The following is a 17989-nucleotide window of genomic DNA, read 5'->3' as shown; positions in this document are numbered from 1 at the left end:
ACTCCCTGTCTGGTCATTTGACTATTGTCCATTGCAGTGGTATTCAACCTGTGGTCAGCAGACCCCTTGGTATCCACACACTGTCCAAGGGGGTCTGCGAAAGATTGTCATTACCATAGAATAGTGATTTTTCAACCTGTAATCTGCAGATCCCTGGGGATCCGCACGCTATGTCTAAGATTTCCAAAGAAGTCTGCACCTCCACTCAAAATTTTTAGGAGTCCACAAATGAAAAAAGGTTGAAAACCACTGGCGTACTGGCACACAATTGTAGGCCTATTTGTATACTGAGTCACTGGCTAAATAAGAGAGTGTGAAATCTACAAGAGGGGAAGTCTGCAGGATGGAACAAACAGCGAGGGGTGTCCTGTTCATGAATATAGACAAAGGATGAAACTGGTATATCTTGAGGGGCAAAGAAACACACTGGGTCCTTCACCTGGGAGACAAGCTGACAGTGTGTCTGTCTCATGAAAGGAGGATCACAGTCAAGTCTGGTGGTAAAATGCTGCAAGGATTCAGGCAAGCATTTCTCTGCAAGACCTGAAATCTAGGCTGTAGAATGCATGCTATGATTTTGTTTTATAGGTAAGCATGTATTTCCAACACTTCTACTGGCTATCACTTGAATCTCTGTGCTTTGTTAAATAAACTGACACTTGATTTCACTATAAACATATCTGAGTGCTGTGTATTAAGCCGAGCGGTGATCTGAGGTGGGATTGGTATGCTGGGGTGCGCTGTCCTTTGGAAGCAGCGACTCTGTGAATCCTGAGTGTGTCCAATGGCCTAGGGGCTGGACACTCCAGGGGGATGCTGGGAAAACTTGGGGGTGGGAGTGTGCCTATCACTAACAGGTGGAGAGACAGCAGGGCCTCAGAAGTTCTAGAGGGGAATGTTTGTGTTGCTGGCAGGGGAGCTGACCCCCAAAAGGCACAGCCAAGGCTCTCCTGCTAACGGCAGGTGGTAGTCTCACAACTGTGGTACCCTGGGAAAGCAGCACTTGAAGGCAGTACAGAGAATTCCCCTTCTAGGCATCTTGGCAGGTGGGTCTCATCCAGGGTTATACTAATCACCATTTTCAGGACTGGGAAGGAATTTCCCCTCAGGTAAGACTGGCAGGGACCGAGGGGTTGTGGTGGGTTTTTTGCTTTCCCCTGCAGCATAGAACATGGGTTCCTAGCTAGGATCACATGGATCTGTCTCACCAAATCATTGTCTGCCATTGCAGGGGCCTCAGGCATTGATACACTTCGGTGTCTCCTGTTCTTCACCTGTGGCACACACTGGCTTAGCTCCTGAGAGCTGTAATATTTTAGTCTAGTCTAGGTGGGGTTCAGTGATTTGTAATATACAGGAAATCAAATTAGATGATCCTTTCTGGCCTTAAACTCTGTAATTCCCAGTAAGCAAACCACCTTCATTAATGAGCGCATCCTGCTAGCTCCCAAAATGGTAACTCTGCAGCATTGGATCAGCCCGAGAGTTCAGTTTCATAGCAGAACAGACGTGCAAAAAATGATAATACATTTATTGTGTCATCTACAGCAGTATACATGTTAAAATCTAGTACTGTTTCTCAGAACACACACAAAGATTAGTCTAGTAAGCAGCAGTTGACATCTGTGTGTTTCCACTTAACAAAATGTAATAATCCCAGATCCTGTTACCAATGACGATAAAAAGGTCAGTATTAGACCCAAAAGGCCAGTAAATTCATTCCTTGAGACCTTCAAAAGCCAAAATACAGCTTTACATACATTAACCTGGCACATCTCTCCTCGGGAGCTATCACATGTTGCATTGCTACTATAATGGCAAGAAATTGGGAGAGAAAATGAGGACATTAACAGATGTTTTTATAGATTATGCAGGTACATTGAGACCTCTGGAGACTCCTGTACAGTGATAAGGTTCATTGGAGCAGGTGTATACAGAGGCCTAGGTTACTTCAGCTACTGACAGACACTGCGAGGTTCATATCACTCATTAACTCTTCACACGGATGAATTCCCCACAAAGAAAGCAAATGTGGAATAATAATAATATCCAGGTGAAAGGATCACAAGGGTCAAAACAAGGCATATTGTTCAAGATCTGTAGAGGTTGGATAAAGTACAATACACATTTAGCTGAATGTCGCTCTCTACCACAAAAACACATAGAGCTTAACATCAGAGTATCCTAGATATTACTGCATGCTCCGTACTCCACCGCTCTCTGTGATAGTAGATGCAATCTGCAGCTGGTTGTGCCTGTCTGACATCTTTAAAGATGTAGAGTAAATCCTCCCCTAACTCATTAGAGATGCCCCCAAGTATAATGTCCCTGGTTTGGTAACACGGCAGTTAACACAGAGCCATAACCCAAGAGGTTGCAAACAGAGATCTCAACTATAGCTGACTCAGAGATGGCTCTGCATGCATCACATGTGAATCCAGCTGGTAGCACGTTTGCCCAGGGGAATCATGGTTGATAGCATACTTTTCTCACTGCTACTAGCAGAGTCAATGTGAGCCATAGCGTCTACTGCTGAAAGTAACATCCACTCAAGAGGACGGGGAGACATGACACCCTTGGGACGGTTCACCAATGGGTTTGCAGCTCCTCAAGAAAGTGATTGGCTGGAATCCTCTTGGGCTGTTTTACAGATACCTTTGGTGAGTTACAGGCTTTTGTGCTACTTTTCTCTCCCCCTCCCGGCACCCATGCAAGACAAGCAGGACTTTGCTCACACTAACTAGGGATGGGTACATTGAAAAATGTTGGCAAACACGCAACTGTTCAGAAGTTTCTCTGAACTGGCCCAACTTCTGCAATCTGCAAGCACAGAGCTGTGAATCTCCCAGGAAAACAGTATCTCAGCACATTGCCGATACTCCCAGGCATGGCTAGAAAAACCATGAGAACAGCCTTTCCTGTGGTGCTTTGGCATCGTTTGATTTTGGTTGGGAGCAGGAAGTGCAGCGCCGGCAAAATTGAAAGGACGACGGGTGGGGAAAAACCCAACTCATAAAATGTTTCAAAGCCAAGTCTTGAAGAAAGTGCAATTGGGTTTGGTTCTAAAAATGAGCAAAGAGTCAGGGAGGGTCAGATGTTTTCCAGAAACAATTTAAATATGAACACTTGTAGTTGCTGAATGGCAGCACCTCTGCAATGGCAAAGCCCCCATATCTGAAACCCTATAATTCAGGACATAATTCTTATTGCTCCTTTGGACAAATCACCTTGGGAACATTCTCATTTCAAATGCTGTCTTCATATAGTAACAAACCTCTCTTAATAGAGTGATTCAAAGGAAGGAAGAGGAAATAGCCAGAGTATAATTGTTGACTTGAGAGACTTATCTAACAAAGGACAAATGCTGTCCTTTCTGACTGAGCAACTGGAGAAGTCTAGAAATTGTAAGTTCTCATTTTTTCTTCTTGAGAGAATCCAATCTACTTAAAACAGCCCAATGGAGCCATGATCTCAGTTGTGGCCTCTCAGCACTACTGTAAGACAACTACTACTACTACTAATATATGGGAATGATAGCATGAGCTACCCACAGAAAAAGAGCATGATGTATATAATAAGTGAGCTGCATGACTTCAGAATGTTTGGCTAATTTTGATGCAGCATCCAGAAAGCTCTGAATTGTATCAAACACTTATCCGAACCTGGAAATCTTCTGTGAGCAGAGCAAATCTTCCTTTGGCTAGAAAAGCGATATTGAATAGGAAGTGGTGTTTTAGAGTACAGGGAGTAATGGCTATTAGCTCAGATGTTTGAATGAGGGATATGTCAAAGCATTCACATTTTTCCTGGGGGTTAAAATTCCAAATTTTCATTGACAAATCAAACTTTGGAAAATGTTGACCAGCTCCAATATACAGTAACAGAGTCCATAGGATGAGTCAGAGCCCACTGACTGCCTTTGTTACTACAAACAGAGCTTTTAGGCTTCAGAACTGGAAAGTCACAGGATTTGGAAACCAAGAAGATGGTCACTGAGTGGAGGACTGGCATTGCTGAATGTGAAGTTTAATGTCACCATATGATTGGCAGTGGGAAGACCATCCTCAAAAGAGAAGATGAAAAGAATGATGAACTACAAATAGCAGCAGCAGTGTGGTGGGCCAGAGTTCTATATTTGGCAATGTAAGTTAGAGAGTATCCAACTAGATAAAGGAAAAGCCTGGAAATACCATCAGGGAATATTGAACCTTTCAAATGATTTCTAAAACCACTGGACCACATTTCATTATTTTTTGTGTGGACAAGATTTTGAACACTGCCAAAACATAGGAATTCATGGCAAAGGCATTAACCAGAACTGCAGTTCCAAGCGGACCCTTTCAGCTTTGAGATATTGCCTCTGGCATCTTAGAAATAATTTTTAAAGTGGTGAAGAAAAAAAAGTAGAACGTGTAAGAGACTCACAGCAGAAATGACAGTTCAAAGCTTCCCAGAAGGTGAACATTTTGAATATTACACCTTTCCTAGAGGAACAAGAGTCAGCAGAGTGTGCATTGTGGTGATGCGAGTTAAAAAAGGAATTGTTATCTGTGTTGAGATTAGACTCTGGCTAGATGTGACTCTATCTAGTTCCCTTCATTATTTTTGCTGTTACAATGTTGTTAAATCATTGTGAATGGCTTTGTTGGACTCCCTACTCTGTCAGCATCTATTTCCTGGTATGTATGGGCCAAGGAGATAATGCTGAGATCTAGATTCAGACTAGTCAGAGGCCAGTTCACTTTGGAGTCTAAATCATGACTGAGAATCAACTTCAGATGCAACATTGCTGAAATCTCACCAGCTGATCCCATGACATTTCTGCCAACTCAAATGGTGGAGATTTCATGAGACCTGTGGAACTAATGAGATTCTACCATCTTGTTACAGGGTTTCAAGGCAGCCGTGTGCCAGCTCTGACCTCACATTAGCATAAGTAAAGTCAACGGAGTTATGCCAGATTTACACCAGTGGTGCTGAGACCAGAATCCAGATTGGGGCCTATATTATAGGCCTGTTCAAAGCTCACTGAAGTTAAGTGTCAAGACTCCCAATGATTTCAGTGAGCTTCGGATCTGATTCCACAATCATAAAGAGCCTAATTCCATTCCCATTTCAAGGGCAAAACTCCCATAGACTTTAAGCAGAAGGATACTATCATGGTCCAGGTAGGCTTGCTCTTATAATTCTAGCACATTATTATTTACTGTGCTGTAGTATGTGGTCATACTGATCACGAATTTATATATTTGAAGTGATAACCTGCTTGCTGCAATTAAAAATAATCTTAAATTGATTTCATCTCCCCCCAACTGCTGTCTAGTCCTAAAAGGCACTTGAGGAACCTCTCTACCTCTGATAACTGCCACAAAAATATAATTTGTCTAGCCCTCTTAATATAATGACCAGCAATGTAAGCAACATAGGCATAACTTGTCACCTTTGGGAATACACAGAAAGAGAGTTTGAATTCTGAGTTTTACATCCAGGAGAACTTTAGTTTGATTAACTGATGTCCACGTGCAGTGGGAATCATGACATGGATTTTCCAAGCAAACCCTAGCCTACTTCTTGTTGTCCACTGGTTTTAATGTTCTGGTAAAGCCCTTGTAGAAAAAAATAAATATTAGGATCCTGCAAACTGCTGAACATCATTCAGCACCTTTGACGACTGGTCCCTTAGAAAATAGTGGCCCATAACACTGTATTAACAGTGCCGCATTCATTTAGTCTTTTGCGCCAGTACTGTAGGGACACTGTTTCTCATATATTGTACCACAAAAACAACTTCAGGACTGATCTACTTGGGCTGTTCTTCTCTGAACCTACTACAGTAACTAGGTAACTTTCATTAGACCTCCATATCCAATGGGAATCGTCTGCCACAGACTAAAAGGAAAAACGAGAGTCCTTCCTGAACATCACTGAGATTGTGCCATTAAAATCTTAAGCCCAATTTTTTCAAACATGAGTACTTAAGTTAGGCAAAGCGGAAAGATTTTTCACCTTTAGAGCCTCTGAAATTCAGGCTTCTTTTATTGAGGTGCCTAGATTTTGGCACCCAGGCTCTGATTTTCAGAAGTGCCGAGCACCCACAAATCCAAATGAAGTCCAAGGGAGATATAGGTGCCCAACGCCACTGAAAAATCACACCTCTCTGACATAATATTTATTTCACGATTTTAAAATACATCTCGTAGCAGATCTCCTTATTCAATGACAGACAATGAAACAGTAGCTCTATGTGCTACAGACCCACAAAAACTGCAATACAGAAGATTTTGTCCATTTACAAAAGCCAAATAAGAAAAGTAGACAGGAAATGTATTATTGGCATATTATAAAAATAGCTCAAGGAGCATAGCACACATTTTTTAAATTACATTTTGTTTTAATAACATGTACTTTCTAACTCCAAAATATATTTCACAGTAGAAATGAAACAAACACTGTTACACGCGAATAGATATTTACACACGCTTTGAAGCAATTCTTCCTTTTGGTTCCTTCTATCTTGACGCTTAGTAATGATGGTCACCAGAAATGGTGATATGCACATCTAGCATCTTCAATTTACATTCAACATAAAGATACCCAAGAGCATACTTTGTGCAATGGCATTAGAATCTTTGTTTAGGTAACGACTGGTTTCTCTATATACACCTGAAGTATGATCTTTCGAGTAACACTGAACATTAGTGTGGCCACATGAATGCCATGACTATAAGAGTGGTCAGCACTTCCAGTAAAAAATCCCACTGGAAGGGATTTGCCTGTACTTTATAGAATATCGGCTATATTAAGTATATAGAGAGATACAACTTCTAGTAAATTCATTGCTGGTGAACGATACTGGATGGAAAATCTCAAAGACTGAAGTCGTCTATTGGTCTACTGCAGTGGTTCTCAACCTATTTACCATTGTGGGCTGCATATGAAGCTCTCTGTGTGTTATGTGGGCCGCATCCACACAATATATATACTACTTGTATGGCCCTGAGGATGAGCTGTGTGCTGATTGGGCCGCAAGCAGCCCACAGGTTGAGAATCACTGGTCTACTGAACAAGTACAGCATACAGTGTGGAAGCTTCCAACACAACGTCCCAACAACCTGCCTCAATCTTGAGTTTGGGCTCTAAGAATCAAGAGGTGAATTCAGTCTCCAGGACCATTCAGTCCTTGGCCTCTCTTGCTGAGACTGTCAAAAATAATAATGTATCCATGCCAGATCCTCGGCTGAGGTAAACCGACATAGTTGCCTGGACACTAACGGTGTTGCACTGATTTACATCAGCTGAGGATCTAGCCTCCAATGTGTGCCAATTGCAAGGGTGGTTTTGTGATGTGGACACTCGCCCATGAGGCACTGGACTGAGACCCACCAACTCAAATAGGAGAGGATTTTAGAACTGCCAGAAAAAAAACCTCTTGCTCTGGATTGAAATGTGGCACAAAAAAGGTCTCCAACCAGAGACAAGTTTTAAATATAGTGATCAATGACTGAAAATGTGCTAGTAACCATTCATGCAAAATATGCTTTGTCCATTATTTCTTTTCATAATACACTTACAGTATTGTCAGTATTAACCTCGTCAAAGTCCATACTACAGAAAATACAAAACTAAATTTCATCTGTTCATTTAATATTAGATAATTTTGTTTAAAAAATTATAAGCATATATTTACCAGATAGATCTGACTTTACCCCTCTCCCTCTTTAGTGTCTTTCTGGTCCATTAAGAACATGATTCATTGGGAAACTTGCTAAAATTGCTATTTACAGCATCTGATGAGAGAAAAGTTTCCAATCTATCAGTTAAAAAGTACTTACGTAATTTTTGCACAACGTCTGGAACATAGGGGGCCAAATTCTACTCTCGGTTAGGGTCAATCCTATGCAGAGGACTGGCAAAAAGCCTGTACATCACATAAGTCCCACTTAAGACCTCAAAGTACATTTAAGTGGTACATAGTCCTTTTACTGGTCTTCTCTACAGGAGTGAATTCACCCTTATAGTGGTGTGAATCTGGAATAAATGTCTGCTCCTGCACCCACTGTAGTCAAGGCAGCACTCCCATTTATTTCATAAGAACATAAAAATGGCCATACTGTCTCAGATCAAAGGACCATCTAGCCCAGTATCCTGTCTTCCGACAGTGGCCAATGCCAGGTGCTTCAGAGGGAATGAACACAACAGGTAATCATCAAGTGATCCATCCATTTCAATGAATTGCAGATTGACCTCTAACTCTACTGGGATTATTTTAGATTTACACTGCTGTAACTGAGAGCAGAATACGTCCCATAAAGCACTAAGTGTTAAGTATTATCACTAATACTTCTTTCATAACTTTTCATGATTTTTTTCCTTTTAAAAACAAGGAAACTATTTTTTTTTTAAAAAACATACTTAACATGACATTACAAGTTTTGATGTAAACTAACAAAACACAGTGAAATCAAAATCTCTGCCGACAGCAAAATTTTGTGTCTATATCTTCCCCCCTTCCCACCACTTTCTTTTTCATTTCAATTAAGAACAAAGAGCTAGGCATAATTTTGAATTCCCTGGTTGCTATTAGTTTGAATCCAAACCATCATATTTAAATGTCATTTTGTTGTTTAATACACACACACATATAAATCCACAAAGAAATAAGAGCAAATACAGTCCTTAAAGCCTTTATGCACCACATAAAACCTCTCAAGAAATAATTGACATCATTGATGTTGACTGAAGTAGATATGTATCCAGTCATGGCTCTAACTACAAGGCAAAGTTGGAAAGGACTTTTTCTTTTGTCTCTCAGACATTGGTATTAATGATATCTGTTGGTGAACAACAAACTATCCAATGACAGAAGAAACTGCCAGATACGGTAAATCATCCAAAGTCTTTATCATTCCCTTCTGTAGTGTCTTACTGTTCAGCTTAGGTGCTCCATAGACACTGAGGACCTTAATCTTCCTGCACCACCACGTTGGGCCCCTGTTGAGTCTCTTGTGCTGGCAAACTTGAGGCATAATGCTATCAATGCCAGCCTGGTCGCAGAGGCCACACACACATGCCATGCCACTACCAGTCGCAGTGCAATGATCAGACATCAATGCAGGAGTTTCACTGTAATTCAGAGGAAGCGAGAATCCTGGTACTGACCTTTGCCTCTTAGCGGGGGGAGGGAGGGATCTTTGTTCACTTTACTCAAAACTCCAACCTATCAACCCCCAAAATATAGATCTCTCTCAAATGGATGGCCCTCTTAGAAAATTCACAGCTTCGCTAGAACCTAAAATAGCAGACCCCATCTCTGCTGTATGGATTCCTCTCTCCGGAATGGTGACAGGTATGCCGTCTCACACAGCCACAGCAGATGTTCTAAATCCGCTGAGTTCTTCTGACCAAATCCAGCCATGAAATCAATTTCCGGAGTCCTTCATGAGCTGGCCGGCATTATTAACCCCAATGTTATAGCCACATCCTAAGACTCCAAAGAGACTGAGAATATTCAAACACCAAAGATGGGAATGAGGCATAGTGAAGATGCATTGGATTAGAAAAACAAACAAACTGAGACCCCAAAAATAACAACAATGAAGTCCATGCACAGACAGATTTATATCAGTTTGGCAACCAATGTTCACAACTGCACAGCAATCACTTGATACACTTGGCTGACAATGGATTACTTGCAGATGCTCTAAATGGGTGTGTGGGGGTTGGCTTGGCGTTTTATTGATTTTTTTTATCGATGGCATGGATCGTGTATTTACAATGATTGTTAAAAAAATATCCTTTTTTTTCTTCTCTGCAAAACGCCAGGGATGTTTTGTTTCATGCTTTTGGACACATCTTACATTAAAAAAATCATAATAATAATCATTAAAAAAGGAAACCCACACCAGCAAAATTATGATTTTTTTTCTTTTTAAAGGGCTGTTTTGGGTTTTATTGGGGGAGGGGTTATTTAGTGGCTCATGTCACTAGATTCTCCGCATTTATGCTGGACATCCGAATCTGAGAGCTGCTCTTGCTCAGAATGGAGAGTTGTGTCCCCCCGTTCACTCCGCTGCTCGCCAGAGAGGGATGGCGATGTTTGAAATCCACAGCAAAATACCGGTTGACTTTCCAGCTCCTCCATTTTCTCTTTATTTCTGATTGCACCTTTAGGGAGAAACTTTAAAAGGTCATTTTTTTATGTACTTAGCCGCTCGGGTACATGCTGACAGACAATCAAGTTTCAAAAATAAACAATGCTTGTTTAAGACCCGTCTTGAACTTCTCCCCTCAGTGAACTCTAGGGAGAATTCTAGATGTGCACGGGGTGGAGGCAGTGGGGAAATACGATGCAACCCTATTGTACACTCAGTCTACGCTCCCTGACATCAGGGTATGTGAGTTGCCACCATGAATCAGACCAGGGGTGCATCAAGGTCCTGTCATGTCCACTGGCTACCATGCTGACTACTGTCTCATAGATTTCTTGTACTCCCCCATCTGTTGTCTCTTGTCTTACACTGAGATTGTAAGCTCTTTGGGGACAGGAATGTCTTGTTTTTCTGTTTGTACAGCACCTAGCACAATGGGGTCCTGGTCCATGACTAGGACTCCTTGGCATTATGATAATACAAATAATAAACACAAATGTAACAATAACATTAATAATGTTCCTAAGCCCATCGACTCCCATAGTCTCTGGGTAAGGACTCTGGTCCAGTATCCTGCCTACAACAGCGGCGAATGCCAGATACTTTAGAAGAAGCACAGCCATGAAATCCTGTAACGGACAAGTATGGACTCCTCTGCCCTTGGAGTACTTTCTTCCTAACTCCAGGCAGTTAGTGGTTAGCTTGGTACTCCAGGTGATATCCCGACCTTGTTGAAATCAATGGAAACTTTACCATTGACTTCAGTGTGGCCAGGATTTCACCCATCATATCCAGAGCAGAGGGATGATATGGTCAGTGATATTTTTTTTTCAGTTCTGAAACAATGGCCTGCAACTTTGCGATCCACTATCCTCAAATCAGATCTGAGTCTTTCCTGTATGAGTGGAAATAATCTGCATCACTGTGCTTGCATTTTTTGCTCTCTATTGCATTTGACACTCATTGAGTTAATCTTTTCTTGTGCATGAACCACCCCACCCAGTGAAGTCAATGGAAAGACTTCTCCTTTGATTGGCATTGATTTTGGATTGGGCCCTTGGAGAACCATGCAAGATGGAATATGCTTCCTACACATTTCATTCCCATCTTGTCCCCAGTGCTTCCATCCGCCTTTTGTGGATGTATGGCTAGTGAAAACACTGCATTCTCCTCTATCATTTCCCCACAAAGGGGGGACAGCAGTCAGATATGTAAGTGTGCATGCTACCCTTTCTAGCATTGTCCTGGTATGTCACCTAAATGGCACAATAATAGGACATTCTATGACAGGTACAGTTGGAAGATGATCATGTAATTAGGTTTAACGCTTCTTTGTTAACCATGTGACTGCCGCCAAACTTGCTGAGTGTATATATGACATGTACACAGTAGGGTACACTCACCTGCTATGCTGCTGAATTCCCAGGTGTACCTAATGTGTCACTGATTGCAATGGGAATGTAAATACAACTTAGCAACTAATCTTTTATCTAAGGGAATCTAACTACTTAAAGAACTGTAACGATGGGAAGCTCTTTATAAATTATATGCATTATTAGGATGCTGCACATCAACTAGACCAGGGATGGCCAACCTGTGGCTCCGGAGCCACACGCAGCTCTTCAGAAGTTAATATGCAGCTCCTTGTACAGGCACCAACTCCGGGGTTGGAGCTACAGGCGCCAACTTTCCAATGTGCCAGGGGGTGCTCACTGCTCAACCCCTGGCTCTGCCACAGGCCCTGCCCCCCACTCCACCCCTTCCTTCCCCCTCCCCTGAGCCTACCATGCCCTCGCTCCTCCCCACCCTGAGCCTCCTGCATGCCATGAAACAGCTGATTGGGAGGTGCGGGGAGGGAAGGGGAGATGCTGATCCATAGGGCTGCCGGTGGGTGAGAGGCCCTGGTTGTAGGGTGGGGGAGCAGACGGGGGGCTGCTGACAAATTACTGTGGCTCTTTGGCAATGAACATAGGTAAATTCTGGCTCCTTCTCAGGCTCAGATTGGCCACCCCTGAACTAGACAATATATCCCCCAGTCTTAATTCATGACTGAGATGCACAGACAAAGTTAGAGCATAGTTTTATTGCATGGAAATGGGATTTCACACATGCACAGTTACTGTAGATTTGCCTATGTAAAAAAGTACAGAACACTGCCTAAAACTTCCCTGTAAGCCGTGCCTTGGCAAGGCCAGTTATATATATATCATTTTCCCTCAAGCAGCCCCTCATCACAGGGCCAGATCTGATAATGTAAATCAGCATCTCTCCACTGAGAAAAGCTGGTTTACACCATCTCAGGATTTGGCCCTATATTTTTAATTCTCCCCCCTCATCCATAGTAAATGGCACTCATTTGGAAAACCACGACTGCAAACCCAGAGACCAATTTGGGTTAATAATAACAAAATGACTGTCAAATCTAGGATCAAATCTATAGTATCTGAAAGGCAAGAATCATAAATGCTGTGACCATGAATGCAATTCATACCTCTCCACTCACTGTGCCAAAGGCCAAAATTGAGAAAGTGCCCTTTAAAATAGGACTAAGTTATTTAACAAAATTGAAAGAAACAGCATATAGTACACACAGCAAAATGTTGGAAATAAATATGAAATATTTTGTTACATCTTTAGTGGCAAAATCCCCTATTTCCATCCAAGGATCTCAAAGCATTTTACAAGCAGTAATAAAAATAGCTCCAGATCACCTATGTAAAGTACGGAAGTATTATTATTCCCATTTTACAGCTACATTGTAACATAAGGATATTAAGAACTCAATCCTGCCCTGACAGTAGGAGTCCCAAGTGACTTTCTGAGCAGCTGCATGGAAAGCCAGAGGCAAAGGCAGGAATTGAACCCAGAACTATCTGACTGCCAGCCCAGTGCTTTGACTAAAAGACCAGGCTTCCTTTCTGCTTTGCTGAAGGCATTCTGAAATTTGGACACAGTCAAGGAGTAGAGAGCTAATTAATTACAGCTGAGAGGTGGGTTAGAAGGTGTGATCACAACCAAATGTCATGCTAAACAGATGGGGGCAGAGGGAGAACTGGTAAAAAAATCAAAAATCTTACCTCCCCATTCAAGAAACAATAGAGAACAGCAACGACAAAGCCCTGGATAAACAGGAGAGAAAAGACTATAAATTGAAATCCTCTAGGGAACTGATAGAAAATAGCTGAAGGGGGAAAAAAAAAAACCTGCTAGTCTACAAAGCACATATGACAGGTTTCAGAGTAGCAGCCGTGTTAGTCTGTATTTGCAAAAAGAAAAGGAGTACTTGTGGCACCTTAGAGACTAACAAATTTATTAGAGCATAAGCTTTCGTGAGCTACAGCTCACTTCATCGGATGCATTTGGGTAGAAAATAACTGAAGAGCTCATAATGTGCTATATTTTTAAAAAATGCTCAAATTTACAGCAGAAGAGTCCAAAAATAAAAAATGCAAACAGCAATACAAATGCCAGTAAACTACCATATTATTTAATCTCTCTGCTTTCCCTTTGGTAAAGAGATCACTAATATTCAGAACACTAGGAGTCCTGGCTCCATTGAGGTCAATAAGAGTCTTGCCTTAAATGGAGGCAGGATTTTACCCAATAGGTTTTGTTTATGAAGCATTTAAATCCAAAAAGTCTTGGGTCTCAGAGGAGTGTGTGAGATCCTCTATTGGTACCGAGTTTGGTGCTTTGTTACTCATGATCTCTGTTTGTTTAAAATGAGATAAGGTGAGGGAATCATTTAAACATTCTGGTTTATAAACTATAAAACTAAATGCCATTTATACTCGGTTGCAAACTGGTAGACTGGAAATAACAAAGTGGCTTACATAAGTCAATTGAGCATACTATCTGTGAAAGATAATGTGTTCTTAGAACCTTTGGACATATTGTTATCTGTAGCTGTCTTGCTCTCACTTCCTTCTGTGAAGCTCTTCATTATGCTCAAGGGAGCCCGTACTCCTGCTTGACAATAGGAATCCCTGAAAATGTTAGTTTGAGGTGTAACTGACTACATAAATGGCAAGAGGGCTAGGATCACAAAGTAATACATTATTGCTGAAGAGAAAGGGTGCATTTAAAACAAATGAATACCCCATAGTGCCTTTTTCTTTTGTATCAAGAGTTGGATATAATGCCTAATATGTTAAGTGTTATATGCTTAGATGAGTGGATACAGAATGTAGTTGTTTAAAAAAATGCATCCGATGAAGTGAGCTGTAGCTCACGAAAGCTTATGCTCTAATAAATTTGTTAGTCTCTAAGGTGCCACAAGTACTCCTTTTCTTAAAGCACATATGGTAAGCGAATGAACACACAAAGAGAGATCCATGCACAGCCGTCATAACAAATACAGATTTCTTTTTTAATTTCTTTCTTTCTTTTTTTTTTAATGCAGAATTTACGGTATAATCACCTGAAAAGATCCCAGTCCCAATTCAAACACTAGTCTCTCCCGTTTACTGACATTTTCAGGAGAAAAGGCAAACACAGTGTAGTGAATTCCAAACAAGGGGATAAGCAGCAGAGTGGAGCGGGCCAGCCTCCTGTTACGACAAATTGAAAGAATGTTAATAGCAGGGACAGCTTGAGCTTTGATTAACATTTTTTGGTGTTCCATTTGCAAAAAATAATAATAATAAATTATAATAATGTACATATGAAATGTTCCCATGCGTTCCCATCCCCTGGTTTCGCTTACATTTTATCCTGACTCCATTTTCTAACACTTGGTACAGTCTGAGTATGAATATGTATCAATAGTTTAGAACTGTTGACTATCGTATTCTCTTATTTTGATTGAATGTTCTTCTGGACATAGGGTGAGCAGACAGCAAATGTGAAAAATCGGGACAGGGGGTGTGGGGTAATAGGAGCCTATATAAGAAAAAGATCCAAAAATCGGGGCTGTTCCTATAAAATCGGGACATCTGGTCACCCGATCAGGACAGGGAGTATCTCTTACTAGGGGTATGTACAGTACCAAACACAATGGGGCTCTGATCTTAGCAGTGGTCTCTGAGTGCTACCATAATACAAATAAAATAAATAACAATCGCACCATCTGATGGCCTTCTTTATATGCAGCACCCAGAATCTCCTTTCTGTGAGTTCACTCTTCTTGAAAGAGAAAAGGTCTCCATGGTATTATGCAATCATGACTCTACTGCCCATGGACCTGATTCTGCTTTCATTTACACTGGTGGAAATCATGTGTAACTCCATTGAAGTCAACGGTGTTGCACCAATGTAAAATGGTGTGAGAAGAAAATCAAGTTCAGTGGGTCTAGACAAGAATACTTGGAACTAAATATGTACTAGTGAGCAATTGATTCTATATGGATGAAATTCACGCTATGTAGAGGGCCAGCACAATGTCTATGCATCACTGAAGTCCTAACTAAGCAAGCCTATGTTTGGTGAGGCAGCTTGCCACCATGAGAAACCATCTCTTGCTTTCTGCTACAATATAAGTTGAATTTTTATGGGTAAGCACACAAAAGGAACAAGCCAACTGACTGCCTATCTGCGAACAAAGCGGGTGTAGTGGTCACAAAGAATAACTTCTGGATTGCAAAGCTTAATTTCCTCCAGTAGAAAGATGAGTGGCTAAGAGATGTCTGATGGGGACACATGAACATTTCGCTTAAAACGAGTTGGCATAGAGGTGGGAATAGAGAAAGAGAGAGGCCCTTGCTGAGCTCTGGAAGAACTCCCCGCTATTATTTCATAGGCAGTGCTGAAATGGCTATACCGAATGCCACAGCGAAAACGTGACACTGGCTTATTGCTGGAAGTATTTTTGTTGTACTCTCTCCTGCTCCCCATACCCTGCAGCATTCCCCTTTATCTGATATGGCTTCAGCCAGCCAAAGTATGGGTCGTCAACGGGCTGCGAGAGCATACAGGATTCATCAGTTAATTCACTACAGTGGATCAAGTTAATGACGAGGCTGCTAAACATCATTAACCCCAGTACCCAGCGTTTGTGGACTATGAAAATATCATAGTGGATAAGATAAGCACCAGAAGCACTGGAAGAAGAAAGAGCAGGCTAACAGAATCTTCAAACCCATTTGACACTACAATATTTAAGCTAGCCATGGAATGAGAAGAGATCAAGATGAGGCATGAAGATAGACACGGAGATACTCTCTCCAAAATCCATCATTTTAGAAAAAAGATGTTTTAAAAAGCCCAGCTTGAATGGAAAGTGCATTGTTTCACAATGGATTGAAATGGAATGCTCTAATTCAGCCACAAGTTACTGGGTTCAATGCAGGAATGCCTGGGTGAATTTCTAAGACTTGTGCTAAGCAGGAGGTCTGATCAGTTGATCAAAATGGTCCCTATTGGCTTTAAAATCTCAGAATCTGTAACTGCAATGCCATCTCAGGATTGGAGAATACTGTCTTTAATTAACCCCGTGAAAACCTTGAAGGAAATATACGCACAGTGAACACTAAGTAAGAGATATTTTATACACACACAGATTTATAGAAGATCAAAAATTGGCTCATAACAAGTTAGAAAAGGGGATTGTAATGGGTAGAAAATAATTAGATGTTGTTAAGGAGTCTGCCTCGTCTGACTAAAGCATACTATTCCTGAACCAGGATGTCAAAACAAAGTCTCCAAGCTGGTTGCTGAGAGTTTTTGAAATCCTAAATAAAATCATGCTTTAAACAGAACAAGTTTCCTCACTTTTTAAAAAAATTAGGTCATGTGCTTTAATAATTGTGCTTCCATTATGGATATGGAGAAAACAAATGAACTTTGCAATGTGATTGATCAATGCTTCATACTGCACAAAGGCAAAGAAATCAAACAGAAATGGATGAAAGAGCAAGCCTAGATGAAAGACAACTTGAAGTATCTGGTGCAACTAGACTGGCCATGTCACAAAAGGACACTGGAGAAGGGCATTAACAACATCCATCTTTAAGGAACTGAGATCCCTAGAACTTATATACTGTGCAGATCTTTATGTAACAAAACTGCGGCAAGGAAACCAAAAGCCAACAAACACAAAATTAAAACAACTGATGAAACAAAAACTATCCATAGATGTTATCCAGCATTGGCAGCCAGCTATCACATCTGCAGATGGGTCACAGCCAAAACCTGGGATCTCAATACCCATGAACTTGGGGAAGTTTGCATGAATCTCAATTTTACAGCTGTCCCTATCGCTATAATAAGCTAAACCAAAACTAGTTTTGAATATCCCCTGGATTGAACAGAAATTTGTATCCAGGTACAATTTTTTGCAGCTCTCTATAGATGTTTCTGAATGAGAATTCTTGGTGGGTAGTCACCTTGCAATGGGCAGAAACAGTCTGTTGGTGAAGAAGTGATGATTCCTGTTATTTTACCAGGAGCATCAGTAGGAAAGAAAAATGAAAGCAGAAGCAGCGATGGAAGCAAGACTGTTAAAGCGTGCTGCAGTCATTTACATTCATGGCTACAAAACTTAACAGACACGCAACTGAAGTTGCAGAAACACTAGTTAGCTAACCAAACATTATTTGGCTATTTGGAAGGGACACAGCCTCTAAGAAATGTGACTAAACTCCTGGCTGCAGTCCAACACCTCTAAAAATACCAGAGTTAGCTAAAATGCCAGAGAGGGCCAGTGCCCTGTTAGACACTGAATGAGGCAGAACATCTATTATTTTTATGGCTGTCTTCAATGAAAGCATTAGAAATGAGAGACTTTCTTATCACAGTTTCAGGGATGGGTTTTCTCGCTTATATATTGCGACTGGGAGTCAGAGTATCAATGGAATTTTATTGTGAAAAAACATGGATTCATTTTTTCCTTTTCTTTTTCTTCA

General features: G+C 41.1%; 1 protein-coding gene across 9 annotated transcripts in view; it reads right to left on the bottom strand.

Moving 5' to 3' along the window:
- Window positions 1-1510: 1510 nt before the first annotated feature.
- ADCYAP1R1 (ADCYAP receptor type I) overlaps window positions 1511-17989 on the bottom strand; it is a 188867-nt gene continuing 172388 nt past the window's right edge. For 5 of the 9 annotated variants that reach the window (XM_038391727.2, XM_038391730.2, XM_038391729.2 and 2 more), the window contains 3 exons: window positions 14569-14698; window positions 13226-13267; window positions 1511-10177 (listed from right to left, as the gene is read on the bottom strand). In XM_038391727.2, the coding sequence (XP_038247655.1) occupies window positions 9968-10177; window positions 13226-13267; window positions 14569-14698 (382 nt within the window). In that variant the 3' untranslated portion in view covers window positions 1511-9967. The remainder of the gene's footprint in view (window positions 10178-13225; window positions 13268-14568; window positions 14699-17989) is intronic. The other 4 variants (XM_038391731.2, XM_043509742.1, XM_043509744.1 and 1 more) reach the window with 1 other exon arrangement.

This window comes from Dermochelys coriacea, chromosome 2 (assembly GCF_009764565.3).
Source record: "Dermochelys coriacea isolate rDerCor1 chromosome 2, rDerCor1.pri.v4, whole genome shotgun sequence".
Classification (NCBI taxonomy): domain Eukaryota; kingdom Metazoa; phylum Chordata; order Testudines; family Dermochelyidae; genus Dermochelys; species Dermochelys coriacea.
Note: the sequence above shows the minus strand (reverse complement) of the source record. Positions and strands in the feature narration are given on the sequence as shown.